Source organism: Alternaria ventricosa (assembly GCF_023758065.1).
Source record: "Alternaria ventricosa strain BMP 2768 chromosome Unknown scaffold_7, whole genome shotgun sequence".
NCBI classification, from domain to species: Eukaryota; Fungi; Ascomycota; class Dothideomycetes; order Pleosporales; family Pleosporaceae; genus Alternaria; species Alternaria ventricosa.
In genome coordinates, this window is record NW_026055687.1 from 526,230 (window position 1) to 545,216 (window position 18,987).

Sequence of the window (18,987 nt, forward strand, 5' to 3'; positions counted from 1 at the left end):
TTGACCATAAGGATTCTGCCGAGCTCTCGACTAGACATGGACCCATGCCCCAAGCAGCCGAAAAGGCCCTTCTTCGTACCGGCAGTACCCGTTTTAGCTCGATTCACCGCAATAAGTCTCCCACGTGTTCTCGACACGTATCAGAACTCCGGCATCCAGTTGTGTGTACCTGGGAAGAATTGTAGCGGTCTAGAGTGTTGAGACGTAACCAACGTCACTTGGCAAGATCCCGTCCGACTGGTACTGCCTTCACAACAAAATTGGGACAAGCAAGCAACTGAGAATACTGGAACGTCAATCTGGCGTCCGTGCTCTAATGCACATTTTGATCGAGTGTTGACATCTAGTACGCGATCATCGAACTACTGGTGACAGCACTCGTTTTCCCAAACGCGTCTCTCACAAGCTCCTGTACCCAATTTGGCAACCCTTTCAACCATGAGATAGGCGCCGCGATACTAGGGATAAACAACTGAGCACCACGCCTGCTAATAATTTGCCTCACTATGATCTCAGCAACTTCCTCTGGCATCAACATCTTCTCGAGAATCTTTGGGTCTTGGCCACTTCTCAAGATCATCTCTTCAATCAAGGGCGTGCGGACCCAACTCGGATGCGCTATCGTAGTCTTGACACCCGGCGCTTTGTACCAGATCTTCAGCTCGCTCGTAAGACCCTCATGGAACGCCAAAGCCGCGGTCTTGGTTGCCACATAGTCCGCATTAGCCGAGTTCGTCAGGAACGAGTTGACGCTCGCGACTGTTACGATATGGCCTTTGTTCTTCGCGACCATGTCGGGCACAAGATGTTGAACTAGCCGCCAGTGGGAAAGAATGTTCGTGTCGAAGATACGACTGAGGAACTCGCTTGGCGTCTTCAAGATGGTGTGAGAACCCGTGATGCCGGCGTTGTTGACGAGAATTGAGGGACTGCCAAGGTCTTTGCGAATCTTTTCGGCTGTTTCTGCTATCGACTCGGGGCTGGAGATGTCGCACCGGAAGTATGTCGACAAGTTGTTCGATGCGGATACCTTGGGCGCCTCCTGCACGTCGAGCACTGCCACGCGAATTCCGTGAGAAGTGAGAGATTCTGCAATGGCTTTGCCAATCCCACTGCATCCTCCAGTGACGACTGCGATTTCAGTGGGCCAGTTCCAACCAACACCGGCATGTATTTGCCAGTTATTTGTTGCCCACGCGTTCAGAGCTGCATTGGTCTTCCTGACTACACCGATAGCAGCTAGAAACCCCAGTACGCGGAATAAGTGGTATTCATCGACGATATGCGAAAGAGATGTTTCTTCCGAGGCGCATCTCCATGTCTTCTCTGGGGCGTATAGCAATAAGCCAAAAAGAGGGCCGGTAATGATGGGCTCGAAGGCGCATTTGGCGATGAGGGCTAGCCCTCTGAGAGGGAAGTCGACCAGTGCAGGCATGGATGGCTCAGCAGTTGTTCCGGGAGATAGAGATGGTTACTAGAATACCGATATCCTCAACCATTTGAAGCTAGAGTGTTACAACCTGAGCCGGAGACTATTACAAAAGTACTGTGGCTAGGACACGATTCACTGGCTTCATGGATCTTGCCGTTGCACGGCAAAACACTTGCCGGAACGTTTATGTATAGCCCTATCCGAAGTCATTCCGTTAGCTCCATCCGCAGTGCCCCCAGATCAGCCTATCCGAAGTCATGCCGATCCGACGTCACCCCGAATCGACGCACCTGGAGTCCCACCTAAGCGGCTTCATCTCTGATCTAGCCATGGTGAACGAGTCTGACTAATCTATACCCACTTGGAGCCTCAGTACCCTGTTGATCGTGGGCCAGTTCGTTGGTTACCTCCAAGTTCCTAGCGAGTCTAGCGCCGGAGTTGAACTAGACAATCACGTACATTGTTTGTCGGTCCTTACACACCTAGGAGAATCCATCGCATCTATTCAACAAGACTTTGTACTGGCCATAGCGAACCACGAAGATGGGTGTTCTGACGACCATAGAGGGCGATATGTCAAAGTTGCTGTTATACGGCGCAGTGACGATTATCTTCCTTATCACTTTAGCCTCGAAACTGAAAGATGGCAACAAGACGAGATCATCGATCCCCCATGCTCCTCGCCTCCCGTACAAACTACCCTTTGGTTAGCAGTATTCGCGTCACTTAAGTATGACGGTGAGACTGACCACACCATGAACCACAGGACTAGACATGGCATGGAACCTAATAACGCGCCTTCACTCCAACACCTTCGTCGAATACATCTGCGACGAAGTCCTCTCCATACCGGGCCGCACAGTCGAAATGAACCTACTAGGTAGCGACATTTTCATTACCGACCGAGCCGAGAACATCAAGGCTATCCAGGCAGATCAATTTACGGACTTCGCAAAAGGCCAGACGCCACATGATGTGTTTAGTAGTATCTTGGGGGACTCGGTGTTCACCACTGACGGGCCTTTGTGGAAGACGAGTAGGGAGCAATTAGAGCCGCACGTGTCGAGAGTGCGTCCGGATGATATTCCTACCGCTGAAGTCCATATGCAGAAGCTTTTAAGATTGATCGAGAACTCACTCGAAACGGTGGATGTGTACGACATGGTTGACAGGTTTCAACTCGATCTAGTGTCTCAGGTCTTTCTCGGCGAATCCACAAACTCCCTCTCCGCAAACGAACAGCCCTTTCGCAAAGCCATGGAAGAGCTTCTTACGTTCAACACAAACCGTCTCCTTTTCGGACGCCTCGCAAATCTCTTTCCTGACTGGCTCTTCGCGCCGCGAGCCTACCGCGACCTAACACGATACATTGACGACTTGATCGAGAAGACACTAGCCCTCCCAGTCAACAACCAAACCGACGTGAAGACAGAAAAAGAGTTCAATCTAGTCGAAGACCTCGTGTCTACGCATCCGAATGATCGATATTTCATCCGCGGCCAGCTTATAGCCGTGTTGATGGCATCGAAAGATCCCGGTGCTATTCTAACGACATGGACAATATACCACCTAGCTCGCGACCCAGTGCTGTACAAGAAGCTTCAACGAGAGGTGGAAGAGCAGTAAGTGCATGATTCACATCCACGTCATTATCAAGATGGGGGTCCGTCACTGACAAATGTCATCTGTGCAGCATCGGTCTAGACTCCATTCCTACCCCCTCTCAACTCCGCAAGCTAGACCTCCTAGCCAACACGGTAAAAGAGTCAATGCGGATGTATCACCCGCTAGGCCTCAACATCCGCGAAGCCCGCACCGACGCTGTCCTACCTGTTGGCGGCGGTCCAGAGGGCAAAGAACCTATCTCTGTTTCGAAGGGACAAATCATAGTGTACTCGGTCGCAGGCCTTCAACGCAACCCCTCTCTCTACGGCCCCACGGCACACATCTGGGACCCTTCACGTTGGGAAACATGGTCACCAAAATACGGCACTTACTTGCCATTTAGCATTGGCCCGAGACAGTGTCCTGGGAGGGTGTTCGGCAGGTTTCAGATTCAGTATGTGCTCGTGAGGTTGCTTCAGGAGTTTGAGCGGATTGAGTGGTGTGGTCTTGGTGGTGGCAAGAACGGGACGGAGGAGATGAAGATTAAGGTTGAGCTTAATCTTAAGTGCGCAGAGCCGGTGGTTTGTAGATTTGTGCCGAGAAGGAAGGATGTTGTCTAGCAGCGTGGTGAGACATATCTCTGGATGGTGTGAGAAGACAGTTGGAGGAATGCGGGCGTTTTGACACTACGGATGCACACAGTGCGTGACGTCGACGAAGGACAGGGTGGGCCTTTGACTCAGACTAGGATCTGGTGTTGGTTCGGGTTGATAATTGGAATTGCAGTTGGGTACATGGTACAGTGCTTGACGTCCACGCTTCCAATCCTTGACAGAATATCCCGAGCGGACAAAAGGAGGAAAAGGAGAGCGAGTGGCTGTGGTCGATCTAGACTGTTGAAGTTATGGACAGAACTGCGGAGAAGTAGAGGCATGGCATAATCTCGCTCACGTTAGTTCTTGAAAAACTGTTCTGGTTGAACATCTCGGTACTACATACCCCGCTCAACATCATCCTCTCCATATTTTCTAGGGGGTAGCGTGGTCCCCGTGGGGATCTTCCCCAGATTCCATGTCAAATCCTTCGAACTCTGTAGTCACAGATTCACATGTCGTTGCCCATGCTGTCAACCGATTGGTGGCGGACATAAGCTCTGGCTAGTATCTTGGTATTTCCGACTTTCTCGCCGCATCTCAGGGATTTTTCCAAGGCTCGAACAGGCCAGACCCACTTATGGCCATCTTTCCAGAGAGAACCGCTGTCGAATATGGAGTGGTTCAGGTACTTGACAATATAAATAAGCTTTCGCATTCGTCTATAGGTCCCGACTCGGCGGGCGCTAAGTTCGACGCCGAGGCTCCGAGCTTGCGTGTGAATGGCCGTACCTGTCCGATGGTACAACTTGGCAGTCACGACCAATCGGCATGCCTTTAGTCGGGCTCGTAACTCGAAGGCAACCAATCGGCCAGTCGTTAGTGTAGATGCTCGTGTATTGCTCGAAGTGCTCATGTGACGACATGAACGGGATTTGATACCTGAGGCCAGAGGTTGCTGTTTAGGTGTTTGAAGAGGAAGAGGAAGAGATGTGCATATAAGGGGGATGTTCTTGCGCACATAGAAGGCATCGCTACCATCACAGTCTCTTACGCATCGCACTCCATTCTACCCAACATGAGGACTTCTGCCATCAAGGCGGCGCTTTTTGCGCTGGTCGGACTCGCTGCTGCCGCTCCCAGACCTGGCCTGCTTGGTTCACTTCTCGGAGCTGGAGGCAGCGCCCCCATTCCTCCCTCTGATGATCCATTCTACACGCCACCTGCTGGCTTCGAGTCAGCAAAACCTGGTGCCATCCTGAGAAGCCGACCAGTACCCAGCGCCCTCTCGCTGTTCCAGACCATTCCTCTCAACTTGCAGGGTGCCTGGCAACTGCTCTACAGAACCACCGACTCCCTCGGAAACCCAGTGGCTACAGTCACAACCGTGATGGTTCCAAAGAACGCGAATCCCAAGAAACTACTCTCGTACCAGGTAGCCGAAGACAGCGGTGGTGAGATCAACTGCGCACCGTCTTACACTCTTCAAACCAAGTCCAACACGACATATGCCGGAACCGGAGGCATTGAAGCCGCCCTCATTGCTGCCTCGCTGAACCAAGGCTGGATCGTCAACTCGCCAGATTGGGAGGGACCCAAGTCCACTTTCGTCGCTGGATTCCAAGCAGGTTACGCAACTCTCGATGGTATTCGTGCGGCCCTCGCCTCAGGCGCCACCACCGGCGTCGACAAATCTGCAAAGGTCCAGATGTGGGGATACAGTGGAGGTGCTCTGGCTTCCGAATGGGCTGCCGAGCTTCAAGCAAACTACGCTCCAGAGATCCCCTTTGTCGGCATGGTCATCGGCGGTGTAACCCCCAACGTTGAAAATGTTTTCAACACTATCAACAAGGGACTCTTCGCTGGTCTTAGTGCTGCCGGCTTCTTGGGCTTGGGAAACGCGTACCCTGATTTCGGAAAGTACGTCCAAGACAGCCTCAAGCCAGAGAAGGCTGATGCTTTCAACCAAGCTGGTCGCCAGTGCTTCTACGCCGACGTCAAGACGTACGCGGGACAGGACATCTTCACGTACTTCAAGCAGGGACAGGCGATCTTCGATGGTATGTACCCCTTGTGAGAAACGTTAATCCTGACGATGACACTGACTTACAAATCTTCACAGACCCTATCGCGGAAAACACCATCAGGACCGGTGCGACCATGGGTCTCCACGGCACTCCATCCATGCCGATTTTCGTATATAAGGCCGTCAAGGACGAGATCTCGCCCATCGCCGACACTGATGCGCTCGTGGACCAGTTCTGCAAGGCGGGTGTTTCCATCACTTACGTCCGAGACTCCTTCGGCGAGCACTTCACTCAGGCGGCGACGAGCACCGGTGATGTTCTCAACTACCTCACCGACAGGTTTAACGGTGTTCCTATTTCCGGCTGCGACATCCGCAACGAGTTCTTGGATCTTCTGGATGCTGGTTCGCCTGGAAAGCTTGGTATCTCGCTTGTCATGGTTCTCCTGAACGCCTTGGGTGTTCCGCTTGGCCCTAACCACTTCTAGTGGTTTTGTAAGGACAGAACGGGGTTGGTGGTAGGTGTACATAGTTGTTGTACCTTCTTTAGTTAGCCGTAAGACTCGTTCGGAGGATTACCTCCTAGCTTCTCGCAGTTTAGTAGCTATAGAGCTTTCACGAATGTTAAGAGAGCGTTTTGCCAGCAAGTCCAAGCTTCTTTCGATACCAGATGAGTTTACAGTTTGTGCCATGCTAACGTTCCATTGGTGATGCATAATATTGCGATGATGTCCGCCTTAGACCAGATCTATGCGACGCCTGGTGAAAGAATGGGGCTAGCGGCGTTGTTGGCGAATGGCTGGGTATGTGCCATTTAGACCTAGCCCAAAGTCGGTCGTCGGTCGTCGGTCGGTCAATACCAAGACAGGTTGTACCTAGAGATGTTAACAGCCGGGGAATCGCGCAGTTCAGAGCACTAAGAATGTATGTATATCAATAATTCAGATTTGGCAGAGTCGATGCCGACTTGCGCTCGGCATTTCATTCTCGGTCTACGTACAGAGACCATGGGCGTATTCCAACCCAGGCCTCTGCCATCTTGTCCCTACGTAAACCTTCCAGTATTGCGAAACCATTTTCCAACTCTTGCATTCTCTCCTGTCCATACAGCGATCGCATAGATTAGTCTAGATCTGGAGGCGCTCGACCTTGTCCTTGAGGGTGCGGATCTGGCCCATGAGGTCGGAAGCCTCGTTGGTGGTGATGCTAGCAGCGATGACGGGCCTGGCGACACCGCAAGCGCGGCCGAGAGCCATCTTGGAGGGGACGTAGACGTAGGGAACGTTCTTGTCTTCGCAGAGAAGCGGCAAGTGGAGGAGGATAGCGAGCGGGGAGGTGTCGGCCGCGAGGATGATCAACTCGCTGATACCACGGTTGAGGGTCTTGGTAGCCTCGTTGGCGCCCTTCTTGAGTTGGCCTAGGTTCACGAAGTTAGTCTATGTCTTCCTTGCGGTTTGTACAACGGTATTTCTTACGGTAGTGGGTGGCCTGTTGGACGAGGTCGAGGATCTCCTGGGAGAGAGCCTGGTCGGCTTGGGGCCAGGCGGCGCTGTTGTCTTCGGCCATCTTGTTGGAGGTTGAGGTGTGGTGGGTGGTAGGGTTCACTGCTAAAGCTCGTCCGAATGAGGATTCCTATAAGGTGTTAGCTATGCGACGCAACTGTGAATATGCGGCTGAAGCTCGAGTGAACGATAACGCTGTCGGTGGGCGACGAGCGTCGAGTGATCGAAAAAGGAATGCGACTTACACTGCTTGCTCGCCCGGGTTGAATTTGTGGTTGAGGTTGTGGTGGTTTGGAAGATCGAGAAAATCAAAAAGTTCGTAGCTGGGACCATTACTTGGCACACCTCACGTGTGGCGCTAGTGACGAACTAGGTATAGGGCAAAACCGAGCGACGTCCAGCTCTTCGCCAACCATCGTCACCACTCCTCGACATCACAACCGCCCCCGTCGCCGCATCCACGACTCCCGTCCATCTCAATAAAGATCTCGACACCCTTCTAGACGTCTCGTCGAATACATACATCACCGCAAAGATGGTCTCCGAACTTTGGTGAGTGAACACGGAGCTCCCTTGTTGAGCATGCAGATAGCTCCAGCTTGCCTCTTTGGAGATAAGCTGGGCATGCGACTGTTATATGAGCATCGGAGGAGCTTCTTCGTCATCACCTTATACGTACAATAGCTAACATAATGGATGCAGCCCCGTCTATGCTGTAAGTCCTCGAACCAACCTCCGCTTCGCCTCCCGACGCGATAACACCGCGTCGACCCGTCCATCGTCATAGCTAACGAGCAACTAGCCCTTCTTCGGCGCGATGGGCTGCACGTCAGCTATCGTCTTCGCCTGCTTTGGCGCGGCCTACGGAACCGCGAAGGCCGGTGTTGGTGTGTCAGCCATGGGTGTCCTCCGCCCTGACCTGATCGTCAAGAGTACGTGATGAACCGCTCACCAGATGTCGCAACGTGTAGCATGAAGCTAACACGGTTCAGACATTATTCCCGTCGTCATGGCGGGTATTATTGGTATCTACGGTCTCGTCGTGTCCGTCCTGATTTCCAACGGTCTCTCGCAAGAGTCTTCGCTCTTCGCCAACTTCATCCAGCTCGGTGCCGGTCTCGCCGTCGGTTTGTCCGGTATGGCCGCTGGTTTCGCCATCGGTATCGTCGGTGACGCTGGTGTACGAGGAACCGCCCAACAGCCTAGGTTGTTCGTCGGAATGATCTTGATTCTCATTTTCGCCGAAGTTTTGGGTACGTCGCTCGAAACTCAACAAGAAGCTCGCACTAACATATGCCAGGTCTTTACGGACTCATTGTTGCCCTGCTCATGAACTCCAAGGCTAGCGACGCTCACTGCTAGACGATTACGTACGTTCGATTGCAGATACGACAACACAAAACTGCAACACTCAAGCAACGGCATCGATACGCAAAGTCGTTCAGCAATCTACGCATATGACGCGCAATACCCACATGCGCGGCATGTCTCACGTCTCCATGTATTATTCGAACGGACGGACAACGAGGGCTTCGAAGTTGGGAAGCGAGGTGGTAAATAATGGCATCGGTCGAGGTACACTTGCGATCCATTTGACGGCGTGTATTTTAGGGTCTCATCAATTTCATTCTGCGCTTGTAAACGAAATGCATTGGTTTCATTTAGACGTTCTGCGCCCTGATCTTGCTTACACTCTGACTGACGTGAGATAGCCGTGCGCAAGTTATCAAGTGATGCGATTACAACTCCATGCCACTCTCACGGCTGCAGGACGACCTTCGGATCATCGCGACCATAGGGACGTCCCGGCGTTCCTGCTAGCTCTGCTGGCTCCCTACATCCCATTTCTACGGCTGCATTCCCGCCATACAGTTCGCTTGGCGCCACCGAAGGATAGTGTTGCGCTTCCAGATTTTTCTCGTCGATACCGCTGGGCGGCAGCTCTACGGTAGCAGCCTGCTCCTGGCGTCTTTTCCTCTTCAGCTTCCATGCTAACAGAGTAACGAGTAATACCAATATAGCTATCGATCCTGCACCGACGCCGATTCCTGCGCGTGCACCAACACTGAGCGCCTGCGACGTGGTCGAATTGTCTGATCTTGAGGAGGCTGGATCCGCGCTGTTGCTTGGTGATGAGTATGTGATGGGTGTTGATGTGCTCGCGTTCGATAACGGTGAAGCGTTTGATGTTGGCGCGGATGTTGCGGATACCAGTGTCGATGACGGAGTCGAAGATGCAGTCTCGCCCACGGTCGCCGCCAGGGTAAACCGCTTCGTTCCATCACTACAACAGCTCGGATTTCCACAACACCAACTATTCTCCCCACACTTCCTCACCGGCGCGTTCTCGTCCTGCCACTACAGTCCATCAGCACCATCAACCACGGCCCAGCATAGATTACTCCACTCACCGTACTATTATTACAAACACTCCCTAAGCACTCTGCACTCTGCCACGTCGGATCCGTACACCCATTTCGCCACCACAACTTCACGTTCGCATTCGTTCCATCGAAAGCTTCGTAGTTTTGACATAGGCCGTTGCTTTCACATACATCATTGGCGACGTTTAACTGGCCGGCGCCTTGATGGTTGGTGCCGCAGCAGAACGAATCGCGGTCAGGATCGCTGAGGCAGGGTTGGTAGGATATATCGGTTATTGGGCTGCCGTCGCGATTGTAGCAGGTGCGGTTTGTGGATGCCATTGGAGTTCGCGGATGGTGTTGAGGTTTGAGTCGAAGAGAAGGGAGTGTATGGCAAAACAAAAGGAAGTGGTCGCAACAATGTATGTTCTTCGTCCTTGCTGTGTTATGATGTATTCCTTGCTCTGCAAGGGGCTCAATTTCGCGACTTGCCTTCACGGCAGCGCAGCCACTGTGCATAACCGCCGGAACTTTGGTCTCAGCATATGCGGCTCGCCATTGGGTTGTTCATGTGATCTTCACTTCTGTTCCCCTCCCATGCTCTCAAGTTTCTGTGATGCGGCGTAGTGCTTGCGTGAAGTCCATGGGTCTCTTTTCATACTGAGATCTGCATTTTAGTATCCGGGTGATCAAGCAAAGACTAGATCGTTAAGAAGCAAGATACAAGGTTTCAGTTACCCCAGCCATACTACTATCTTCTCGCGTCGCACTGTCCCTGCATCGATCCAAGTCCAATAGAGTGCGCCCGCAGACGGTTGGGGCGGAAACCAAGAGCGGACTAGCATGATTGACCAACATCACGAAGGGCTCCTCCTTGCTTTGCGCAGATCAATCAACATATCATGATGTATTAACAGCAACGCATCTGCCAATCGAGTCTTGAGAGATGATGAATTGGGAGAGTTCGAGTTCTGCTTGCGTCGTATATGACCCGATGACGCTGGATCGGGTTAGCTCCTTGGCGATCATGTCTTCATCTCGCAGCTGCGAGGAGTGTCCTCACTATTTCCATCGCAATCCTTCTCAGCACGACTCACCCACAGCGTCGCGCGCCCGTATCCAACGAAACTCGCCTTATGTGAGACCAACTAGACAAGAGTAACATGCGGAGCAAGGGGATTGCTCCATGAATGTAACCGTTCTTTTTCGTCTAACTGCTGACTACTACTGGAACAGGAGAATTCGGTACTTTACAGGTCCTACCAACAGTAGCTGGCCTATTTCGCACAATTCTAAGGCCATCCTGAACGGTGGCAACACTCGTCAATCTAAAGCCCGGAGCCGACTTTCAGGCCGGGGTACTCCTTCTTCAGATACCGGACCATCTCATCATCATGATATTTCCAATCTGACCCTTCAGGTGGTGTGAACCCTGCAATTTGACCCATATCTATATCACTGCTTAGTCGCACAACCATACCTTGGATGCGGGTTCGTGGGGTGAATATTTGGACCAGTTGCTGCGGCTGCAGAGATACCGGTAGGCGATGTAAAGAGACGATTGTAAGATTCCTGAAAAACAAACCGAGCTCATCTGCCATATGCCGCGGGAGGAGGTACTGATACTTCAACGACAAACTGGCGACAATCAAGATGTCAACGAAATAGTGTTTGAAAGAGCCACGATTCTGCGTGGTGACCCTGAAGCTGGCAGAGTCGGCCAAATGATCAGGATAGGATGGTGTTGACGGTATTTGAGAAACGTTGAGAGCGATGATCCAGCTTCTAGCATCTCCGACGCGACGCTGCGAAAAAAGAGTATTCTCTGCTTTCTCAACTAAGGCGTCTTCAAGTTTCATAGGGAACACGTCGGGGCCCAACGATCCCGTGTCCACCCATTCGGAAGTGGTGACGTCTGCCGGGTGTCGTAAGAGATAAGCCCTCTTCTCTATGAATGTTTCATATGGAAAAACCGAGTAGACGCGATTCCAAGTAATGAAGTTGCTCAGAGAGGTTGCTGAGGGCACTAGGGCTCCAAGGACCGGAGTCTTCTCCGTTTCCACGATATTGATCTCGCTGCAGTCCCTATCGGAACTGACTCGACACATTGTTATTCGAAGCTTCTGGGAGAGGTTAGCGAGACACGCGCGGAACACACGAGCTGGCAATTCTCCTTCGAACTTACTGAAACCTCTCTATTCTCGGGCGTAGGAGTATGGAGGCGTACGTAACCATCTCTCTCAAGAAAATTGCGTAATGCATCAGCGTTGGGTCCTTTCTGAACAAGGAGGCTATACAGCCCATATTTATCGCCAGTCTTTACGACCGACTTTCTCGCCATGAGCTCGTACGCGAAATTCCCTCCTATGAGGATATTATGTCGGGCTTGGAGAGCGCGAAACTCGATAGGAGAAGTGACGAAGTGCTTCAACCGGTCGTTGATGTTGAATTGAGTGCGCTCCACCAGCTTCACGAAGCCCATGAAAGGCTTTGTGGTCTTACTGAGCGAAATGACATCGGCTATGTCGAGTTGCGCGAAGATGGCATCCTGGACTGGAGCATATCGAGTCAACAAGTCCACGATCGGAGGCGTTTTCTTCGGTTGAATCCATGATTTGACTAGCGCAAACAGACTCTTGTCTCTAAGAGATACAACAACCAGGGAAAAGAAGAAAAAGAAGATGATAGGAGCCAGAAAAGAATTGAAGGACAGCATCTTGGCGACTTCCGACTTCGAGTTTCTCCTGGAGAAAGAGTTGAGCGACAGTTGAGGTAGAGTATATGTTGAGATAATCAGGGGCTTCTATATACAGAAGGAGGTTCTAAGCAGGAGCTGTGGCCTACGAGGCGCAACAGCCTTGCCACTCCATTCACTACACATCTCTTTCCTCCGATTCGAGAACCATCCACTCAAAAACAAGAGTGAAGGAGGGTACTAACCGAGTATGCGATGACGCGTTTTACCCTGAGCGACATCGCGACCAAGACAAACGCGATACTCCATCTACGTGACCAAAGGCAAACGCAAACTGCGTCAAAGACGTCACAAGTACGCTCCCCCTTTATCTTCTCTCACCAAATACGAGGTCACGCTGGAAAGCAAGCGTCTCTCACCTCGTAAATAGCTCCACCCACAGGGATATAAAGTCGTCTCCCTCTGCGCCTTCCCTCCTCTTCTCTCTTCCTATCAACATAGACATTGAGGCAACTTCGGCAATATCCACACTCTACTATATCTTGTTCGCTTCCTCCAATTCGAACCGACTTCTATATATTCTTATCAACTCTACCTTATCAACTTCAATTCCACCATCCACAAGAATGTCTAGCCCATCAGGAAACCAGCCCTCCAGGCGCGGCGGTGCTTCCTCATCTGGCAGCCCTTACAACACTCCTCGTCATGGCCGAATTCACTCACGCACTGGAATCGAGCCCCTGTCTCCTCCTCAAGCTCAGCAGCCATCCCTTCCAAACCATCGCGCTCCACCCACGGTCCATCATCTCCGAGAAGAAGAACCGAACCATCTCCAACGCTGGAACGGCAGTTCTGTAAGCCCCTTCATGCGCTGGGCCTATGCAGTCACCGATGCACGAGGTGCTGTTCGTCCCAATTACAACTACGACCCGGACATGAACAATGCGATCTATCTGAGCGAGACCATCGTAAGCACTCCTCTAATTCCTCTCCACCTTCACCCCCACCCTATCAAACACACATACTGACACCACCCCCACAGGACGACTTCGATCGCAACCCCTCCCTCGTTCACGAACTCGTCCTCCGCATCGCGAACCCCGACCTCGGCCACCCCTCCATGGACTGGATCCGCGCGAACCGCTCTCTCGTCGACATCCTCCTGTATCGCCACTACCAGCGTTACGGCGGTCTGATGCTGCCTCCGACGGCGCCGGCGCTTCAGGTCATGCAGCAGCACGAGGCTGCGATCGCTGCTGCTAGAGCCGCTGGTGTGCATCCAGACAACTATCCGCACATCATGTTCCCGGCTTTTGGTCCGCCGCCGCCGGGGGAGGGCGAGGTGGGCTCACCTGGAGGGAAAGGAAAGGGGAAGATGGCGCCGGGGAAGCCGTCTGGATCGCCTCCGGGTAAGGGTAATCCGTTTGGCAGTATTGGAGATAGGGGTGGGTTTGGACGTGGAGGTCCAAGTGGTGGTGGGGTTTATTATTGAGTAAGTTGTACATCTCCCCACTGTAGTATGATATGTCGGTTCGGGTTCTCGAAGAGCTTTGTGACCTCCTGGCTGCAGTATAGCACTGCTTTGGAGGACTACAAAGACATCGAGTACCTCCTGGCTGCTTGATACTGCAACTGTTTGGTCGATTTTGATACAGCCCAGCTAACCTCGAGTAGTGCTCCCAGAGACGAGTTGCCAGTAAAAGGAAACATGACTGATTATAATGACGATATGAGACGGCTCATCGCTGGGCGGTTATAGACCGAGATGACTAGATGGGTTTCAACGAGATGGTATCACACATAGACACAGAGACTGGAAGATGAATATTGAAATATCATTCGTATCATTACTATCATATGACCATTACCAAACTTTTGATATCTACAGCCCACTCTTCTCGTTCTTCTCATCCCTAACACTAAGAGTCTCCACATTCTCAACGTCGCCGACCTCACGGCCACCCACATACTTGCTCTCCTTCATGTTGTTCATAGCATCTTCCTGAGCATCTGCCTTGCGGAAGGTAAGGTAGAAACCGATACCACCGAACATGGCAACAACAGCAACGGAACCATAGTTCCATACGAGAAGAGGGTCCTCAGACAGACTGACAAAGGCCTGGCCGAGAGCGGCGGAGACAGCGGAGGTAGAGAGGGCAACGGCCTGGATGGTCGACTTCATGTTGTTGGGGGCCTTGGTGTACGCGTACTCGAGCTTGGTGATGGAAGCGAGAATCTCGGACATACCGATCAGACCGTAGGGGAAAGCTTGGACCCAGACGGAGATGTCGGCGTTGCAGTCTTTGCGTTCCTTGCTGAGAGCGTTGATGTTGCTGCCGCAGGGTGACATCTTGTAGATGTAGTACTGGATGACGCAGGCTGACACCATGGCGAACGAGGAAAGAGCGAAACCGGCAGTGATCTTCTTGATGGGCGAGAGGTTGACACCAGCCTTGCGGAGAGCGGGGTAGACGAAGAAGTCCATGATTGGGATAAGGATGACGATGAAGATGGGGTTCAGCTTCGAGACAATGTCGTTGGGTGTCTTTCCGAGGTTCATGGTGTTGGCTTGGGAGACGAGGTTGTTGGTCATTTGGTTGTACGCGAGCCAGTAGAGAGGGTACCACAAGAAGACCTTGCAAGCGAGGATACCGCGCTTGACTTCATCAACCCAGGCATCGTCAAAGGTCATCCAGTCAGGGACAGTCTGGCCGCTGGCACGAAGCGCAGTAGGCTTGATCCTGTCCCAGAAACCATCGTCCTTGAATGTGTTCTTGCGGGGCGACTGCTTGATACCGAGACCGATGAGCTTGAACGCCTTGCCCATGACGGATCCAGTGGGTGGCGAGAGCTTGTAGTGCTTCTTCATCGTGATGAGAATGATGGGGCAGAGGAGGTAGCAGATAGTGGGTAGCGTGTAAGAGAGCCAGAAACCGACGAAATGCTGGATGGCGTTAGTGAGGTCACACAATGCAGTCTGACTCGGCACATACCTCTGAGTAAACCATGGCGATGGAACCGCAGATAGATCCGCAGTTGATCAGGAAGTAAAAGTAGATGTAGATACGCGCAGTGGTAGTGGCGGGGTCGACAATCTCCTTCTGTCCATTCTTCCTGACACGGACGTAGGCCTTTTGATCCTTGTACTGTTCGGCGATGAGCGGGGAGATGTTACTCTTGAAACCACCAGTTCCGAAACCCATAACGACGAGGCCGACAGCGAAGACACCGATGGCGACATTAGGCTTGACGATAACTGCGGGGATAGCAGACATAATCAGAATAATGTGGCCGATAAGAGCGATAAGATTAGAGTACTGGATGGTTTTGTAACGTCCCCAGTACTCGTCAGCGAGCCAGGCACCACCGAGAGGCGTGATGTAAGACCAGAACTGGTTAAACATGGTGAGACCGGTGGAGGCACGTTGGCCCATGTCCAGAGCACCGGAACTGACGCCCTTCTTCAAGAAACCAGCACCGGTTGTGGAACCAGGAGGCAATGGCTTTTGGATGAAGTCTGGTAAAAGTCAGTGTATGCCCAGACATTCGAGCTATCAATCAACTTACTGACGAAGACAGCGCTGGTACCGTAGTAACTGAAGCGCTCAACGAACTCAACAGCAGCCACGGTCCATGCTTGCCACGGGATGCGACCAGCAACCCTGGGAAGAGTCGCCCATTCCTCCTCAGTAGGGAATGGACCCAAGAGGTTGGTGTTCTCATCAAAGGAACCAGTGGAGCTGGTATCGAGCGGGATAGGGTCCATAGCAGTGGCGCCTTTGGTGATCTCAAGAGACGCCTTGACGTTGGAGTTGGCCGCCATTGTGCTGGAGAGAACTTGAACTAAGTTCAGGTAGAACAAAGGTAACAAGATACGACCGCGAAATCGAATGCGCGGGCGGTGGAATCAAGTAGACGCAACGGGCGATGAACTTGAGTGCCTGCGGTCCAGACAGGTGTTCCTTGCCCCTCTTCATATACACCCAAGCAACCCCCAAGACCGAAGCTCTGGACAAGAGTTGCACAGGGGTCGCACGCGACTATCGACCGTGTCCACCCTCGCCATGGCATTTCGTTCGCTCGGTTCCCGCGTTATCACAGCAACATGCACATAACAGCCATCCAAGACCATGGAACGGCGCCTAGTCCGGTCGGAGAATCCTACAAACCAGACCTTCAGGCATACTGCCGCAGTTAAGCGCGTAGCTTAGAGGCATCCAAGGCCGTGGTAGCCCCAGGATCAGGATAAGATAGGAATGAGCGAAGGACCCGGGCGCCAATACGAGCAACCAGCCTTGCTCCATGGGCGCGGCGGAACGTTCGAAAAAGACGTGCCAAGGAGGGCTAAGCAGGAAAAGATAACGCTCAGGGAAGCTTCCCATGCGGGCGCGCAGGACGCGCCAAGCCAGGATCCATCTCTTGGTCTTGTCACCTCCCCTTCTAGCCCTAGTCACGATTGCGACGCGCCTGAATGGATCTAGGATCTCCGCCCGGATGGTAGCCAAGGCCTTGGACGTAGGGTTATCAGTATAAGCGTTTCATCACGGTTACCTCCTTCTGCAATGGATCACGCGCGAGATGCATGGCTGAGCGGCGTGGTTGCGATGGGGCGTTGGAAAGTTGGAGAGGTTGGTGTTGAAGCGGCGGATAATATTAACCTCAAGCTGTCAATCAAGCACGGACCTGCTAGCGGAAAACTGGCGGAAGGCGTGGCGGAGTGATCACCGCACCAACGAACTTCTTTTGATTTGACAGCTATGGGTATCTACTTCCGAGAGAACGGTGGTGGTGACATCCACTGAGGCGAATTACTCTCATCTGCAGACCATCATTTTCACAAAACTTTTGCCCTTATCTCTCTCCTTCTCGGCCTCCCCGAAATCTCACTCGCCGGAAAAAATCGTCTCACTTCCAATCAACCGTCCCGAATCAGTCGTAGCCATTTCCGGATCCTGCAGGTAGTCAGTGACATGGGCGTTGTAGAATTGATTTGGTGGGTATCCGAACCTGGATAGAACTCTTCCGCGTCAGGGCGAGGCACGTGAGTGCTTGCGCCCGATCCTGAAGATGGTTGCTGAGGACGTCTTGGAAGACCTTGAGACGGCGCCTGGCCTTGGCCTTGTTGACTACCTGAAGAGCCACGGCCGCGCTGAGTCGGTTGTCCTTGATGATACGGGTTGCCAACTTGCTGTGGCGGCATCGCAAAACCGCTGCTTGCTCCAGTCTGCGAAGAGTAGTCTTGGTGGGCGCTGTACATCATTTGACTACCAGTCCAGCCACCACCATACTGCTGTCCGGGGTTGGTGAATGGCTGCTGTTGGTATGGCTGCATAGGATAGCCACCCATAGCCGGTGCAGCCATGTACGGACCACCATACCCATACTGATAATTTGGGTAGCCATACATTCCCGGAGGTGGGTTTGAAGGGAACTGAGATGGCGTCTGTTGCATGTTTGGAGGAACATTTGGTCCTTGACCGAAACGACCACCACGATCCGAACCACCACGAGGCTGTGAAGGACGACCCCTTCCGCGACCGTTTCCGCGACCGCCTCCGCGACCACGTCCAGCCTGATCCATCCTCATATTGAGATTGGCCAGTTCCCTCTCCAGTGTCGCGTTACGCGCCTCAAGGACCGCAACGGAAGTGGCGCGCGGTTCAGCTGGTGTAGCTGGAGATGCGGTTGACTGCCAAGTACTAGTATGTCCTGCTCGAGGGAACTCTGGACTCGGGTCGTCTCCTAGAGAGTATAGCATGTACGATCCGTGTACGATGGCGTGGCGGATGAAGATTTGGAGACAGTGAAAGCTACCTTGCTCGGCAATGGGAATGAACTTTGACATTTCCGCTCGTGTCAAGAGTTCTGAGTTGAGGAGGCATAGGCGGAGACATTCGATTGTGAGCGGGAAGTCTTCGTATTGTTCCTGGGATGTATGCGTCAGTGCCTGTAATTAAGAGATGGCGGTGTGACTGTTGGGTGTCCCAGGTGCACTTCACGTATTTCCCCGCCGTTGTGTGGCTTGGCGGGGATACAATGTGTGCTCTTGGGCTGACTGATGGGGAGTAAGTTGGCGTCCGGGTTACTTACGAGAAGATGCAGGTCCGACCTTCCGAGAACGACCTGGCGGTTCCATTCCATTGTAGTTCTACGCTCTTCCGGGTAGACGCGCTGAAGGAAGGGAATGAGCTCGGCGTCTACCCAGTCTTGATCGATTGGCGCAGGGGAGGAGTTGAAGACAGCAGGGGGTCTTCGGCCCGTCATGATGGTGAAGAGGGTAGGCGTGGAAGTAGGCCGAAGATCGAGTCAAGTATCAAGTTGAATTGTAAGAAGGTAGGGTATACTCGATTGCACGTAGGTGTCGTGTGTGGAGAGGAAGAAAGAAGTATACTCCTGACAGTACTGAAAGATTATATACACACCAACTAAGCACCAAATAAAGGGTCCAGCCGGTAGCCGCATTGTTCATCTATTTATCTTGCTCACTCCCTCCTTCACTTTGTTGTTTCCACGTCATTCCCGCAGTCACCCGCGCCTTTTTGCTCACTTGACGAGCACGCAATCGCTTGCGTCGGCGCCACGCTAAGTCCGAGCAAACGCAAACGCAGTCCTTCACTGCGACCATTGTAACGATCCTTATCTCCGGTTTCGGTAAAGGGATGTTGGAGGGTTGGTCTTTCACTATGCTTGGCATTGGTGGGGAGGAGGTGAAGGACAATTCACGAGATAAGTTATATCCGTACGAAACCCTGTTCCGGCTGAGAACGATCA

At 52.5% G+C, this 18,987-nt stretch overlaps 8 protein-coding genes across 8 annotated transcripts; 4 read left to right on the forward strand and 4 right to left on the reverse strand.

The window, feature by feature from the left end:
* Positions 1–343: 343 nt before the first annotated feature.
* Positions 344–1,435, reverse strand: J4E93_004927 (putative secondary metabolism biosynthetic enzyme; the record flags this gene model as incomplete). Its single annotated transcript, XM_049342851.1, has 1 exon — positions 344–1,435. One exon carries the CDS (start codon positions 1,433–1,435, stop codon positions 344–346), a length of 1,092 nt encoding a protein of 363 aa, XP_049199851.1.
* Positions 1,436–1,975: 540 nt separating this feature from the next.
* Positions 1,976–3,657, forward strand: J4E93_004928 (uncharacterized protein; the record flags this gene model as incomplete). The annotated part of the gene is made up of 3 exons (XM_049342852.1): positions 1,976–2,138; positions 2,199–3,054; positions 3,126–3,657. 3 exons carry the CDS (start codon positions 1,976–1,978, stop codon positions 3,655–3,657), a joined length of 1,551 nt encoding a protein of 516 aa, XP_049199852.1.
* Positions 3,658–4,708: 1,051 nt separating this feature from the next.
* Positions 4,709–6,144, forward strand: J4E93_004929 (uncharacterized protein; the record flags this gene model as incomplete). The annotated part of the gene is made up of 2 exons (XM_049342853.1): positions 4,709–5,690; positions 5,753–6,144. The coding sequence occupies 2 exons, from the start codon at positions 4,709–4,711 to the stop codon at positions 6,142–6,144; spliced, it is 1,374 nt and encodes a 457-aa protein (XP_049199853.1).
* Positions 6,145–6,783: 639 nt separating this feature from the next.
* SNU13 (RNA binding protein snu13) lies at positions 6,784–7,222 on the reverse strand (the record flags this gene model as incomplete). The annotated part of the gene is made up of 2 exons (XM_049342854.1): positions 6,784–7,073; positions 7,132–7,222. 2 exons carry the CDS (start codon positions 7,220–7,222, stop codon positions 6,784–6,786), a joined length of 381 nt encoding a protein of 126 aa, XP_049199854.1.
* A 753-nt stretch (positions 7,223–7,975) lies between these two features.
* Positions 7,976–8,520, forward strand: VMA3 (H(+)-transporting V0 sector ATPase subunit c; the record flags this gene model as incomplete). The annotated part of the gene is made up of 3 exons (XM_049342855.1): positions 7,976–8,090; positions 8,151–8,411; positions 8,459–8,520. The coding sequence occupies 3 exons, from the start codon at positions 7,976–7,978 to the stop codon at positions 8,518–8,520; spliced, it is 438 nt and encodes a 145-aa protein (XP_049199855.1).
* A 4,401-nt stretch (positions 8,521–12,921) lies between these two features.
* J4E93_004932 (uncharacterized protein) lies at positions 12,922–13,840 on the forward strand (the record flags this gene model as incomplete). Its single annotated transcript, XM_049342856.1, has 3 exons — positions 12,922–13,065; positions 13,259–13,696; positions 13,787–13,840. The coding sequence occupies 3 exons, from the start codon at positions 12,922–12,924 to the stop codon at positions 13,838–13,840; spliced, it is 636 nt and encodes a 211-aa protein (XP_049199856.1).
* A 258-nt stretch (positions 13,841–14,098) lies between these two features.
* Positions 14,099–16,039, reverse strand: J4E93_004933 (uncharacterized protein; the record flags this gene model as incomplete). The annotated part of the gene is made up of 3 exons (XM_049342857.1): positions 14,099–15,160; positions 15,210–15,733; positions 15,784–16,039. 3 exons carry the CDS (start codon positions 16,037–16,039, stop codon positions 14,099–14,101), a joined length of 1,842 nt encoding a protein of 613 aa, XP_049199857.1.
* Positions 16,040–17,099: 1,060 nt separating this feature from the next.
* J4E93_004934 (uncharacterized protein) lies at positions 17,100–18,480 on the reverse strand (the record flags this gene model as incomplete). The annotated part of the gene is made up of 4 exons (XM_049342858.1): positions 17,100–17,168; positions 17,224–17,404; positions 17,472–18,142; positions 18,307–18,480. 4 exons carry the CDS (start codon positions 18,478–18,480, stop codon positions 17,100–17,102), a joined length of 1,095 nt encoding a protein of 364 aa, XP_049199858.1.
* Between the last annotated feature and the right edge of the window lie 507 nt (positions 18,481–18,987).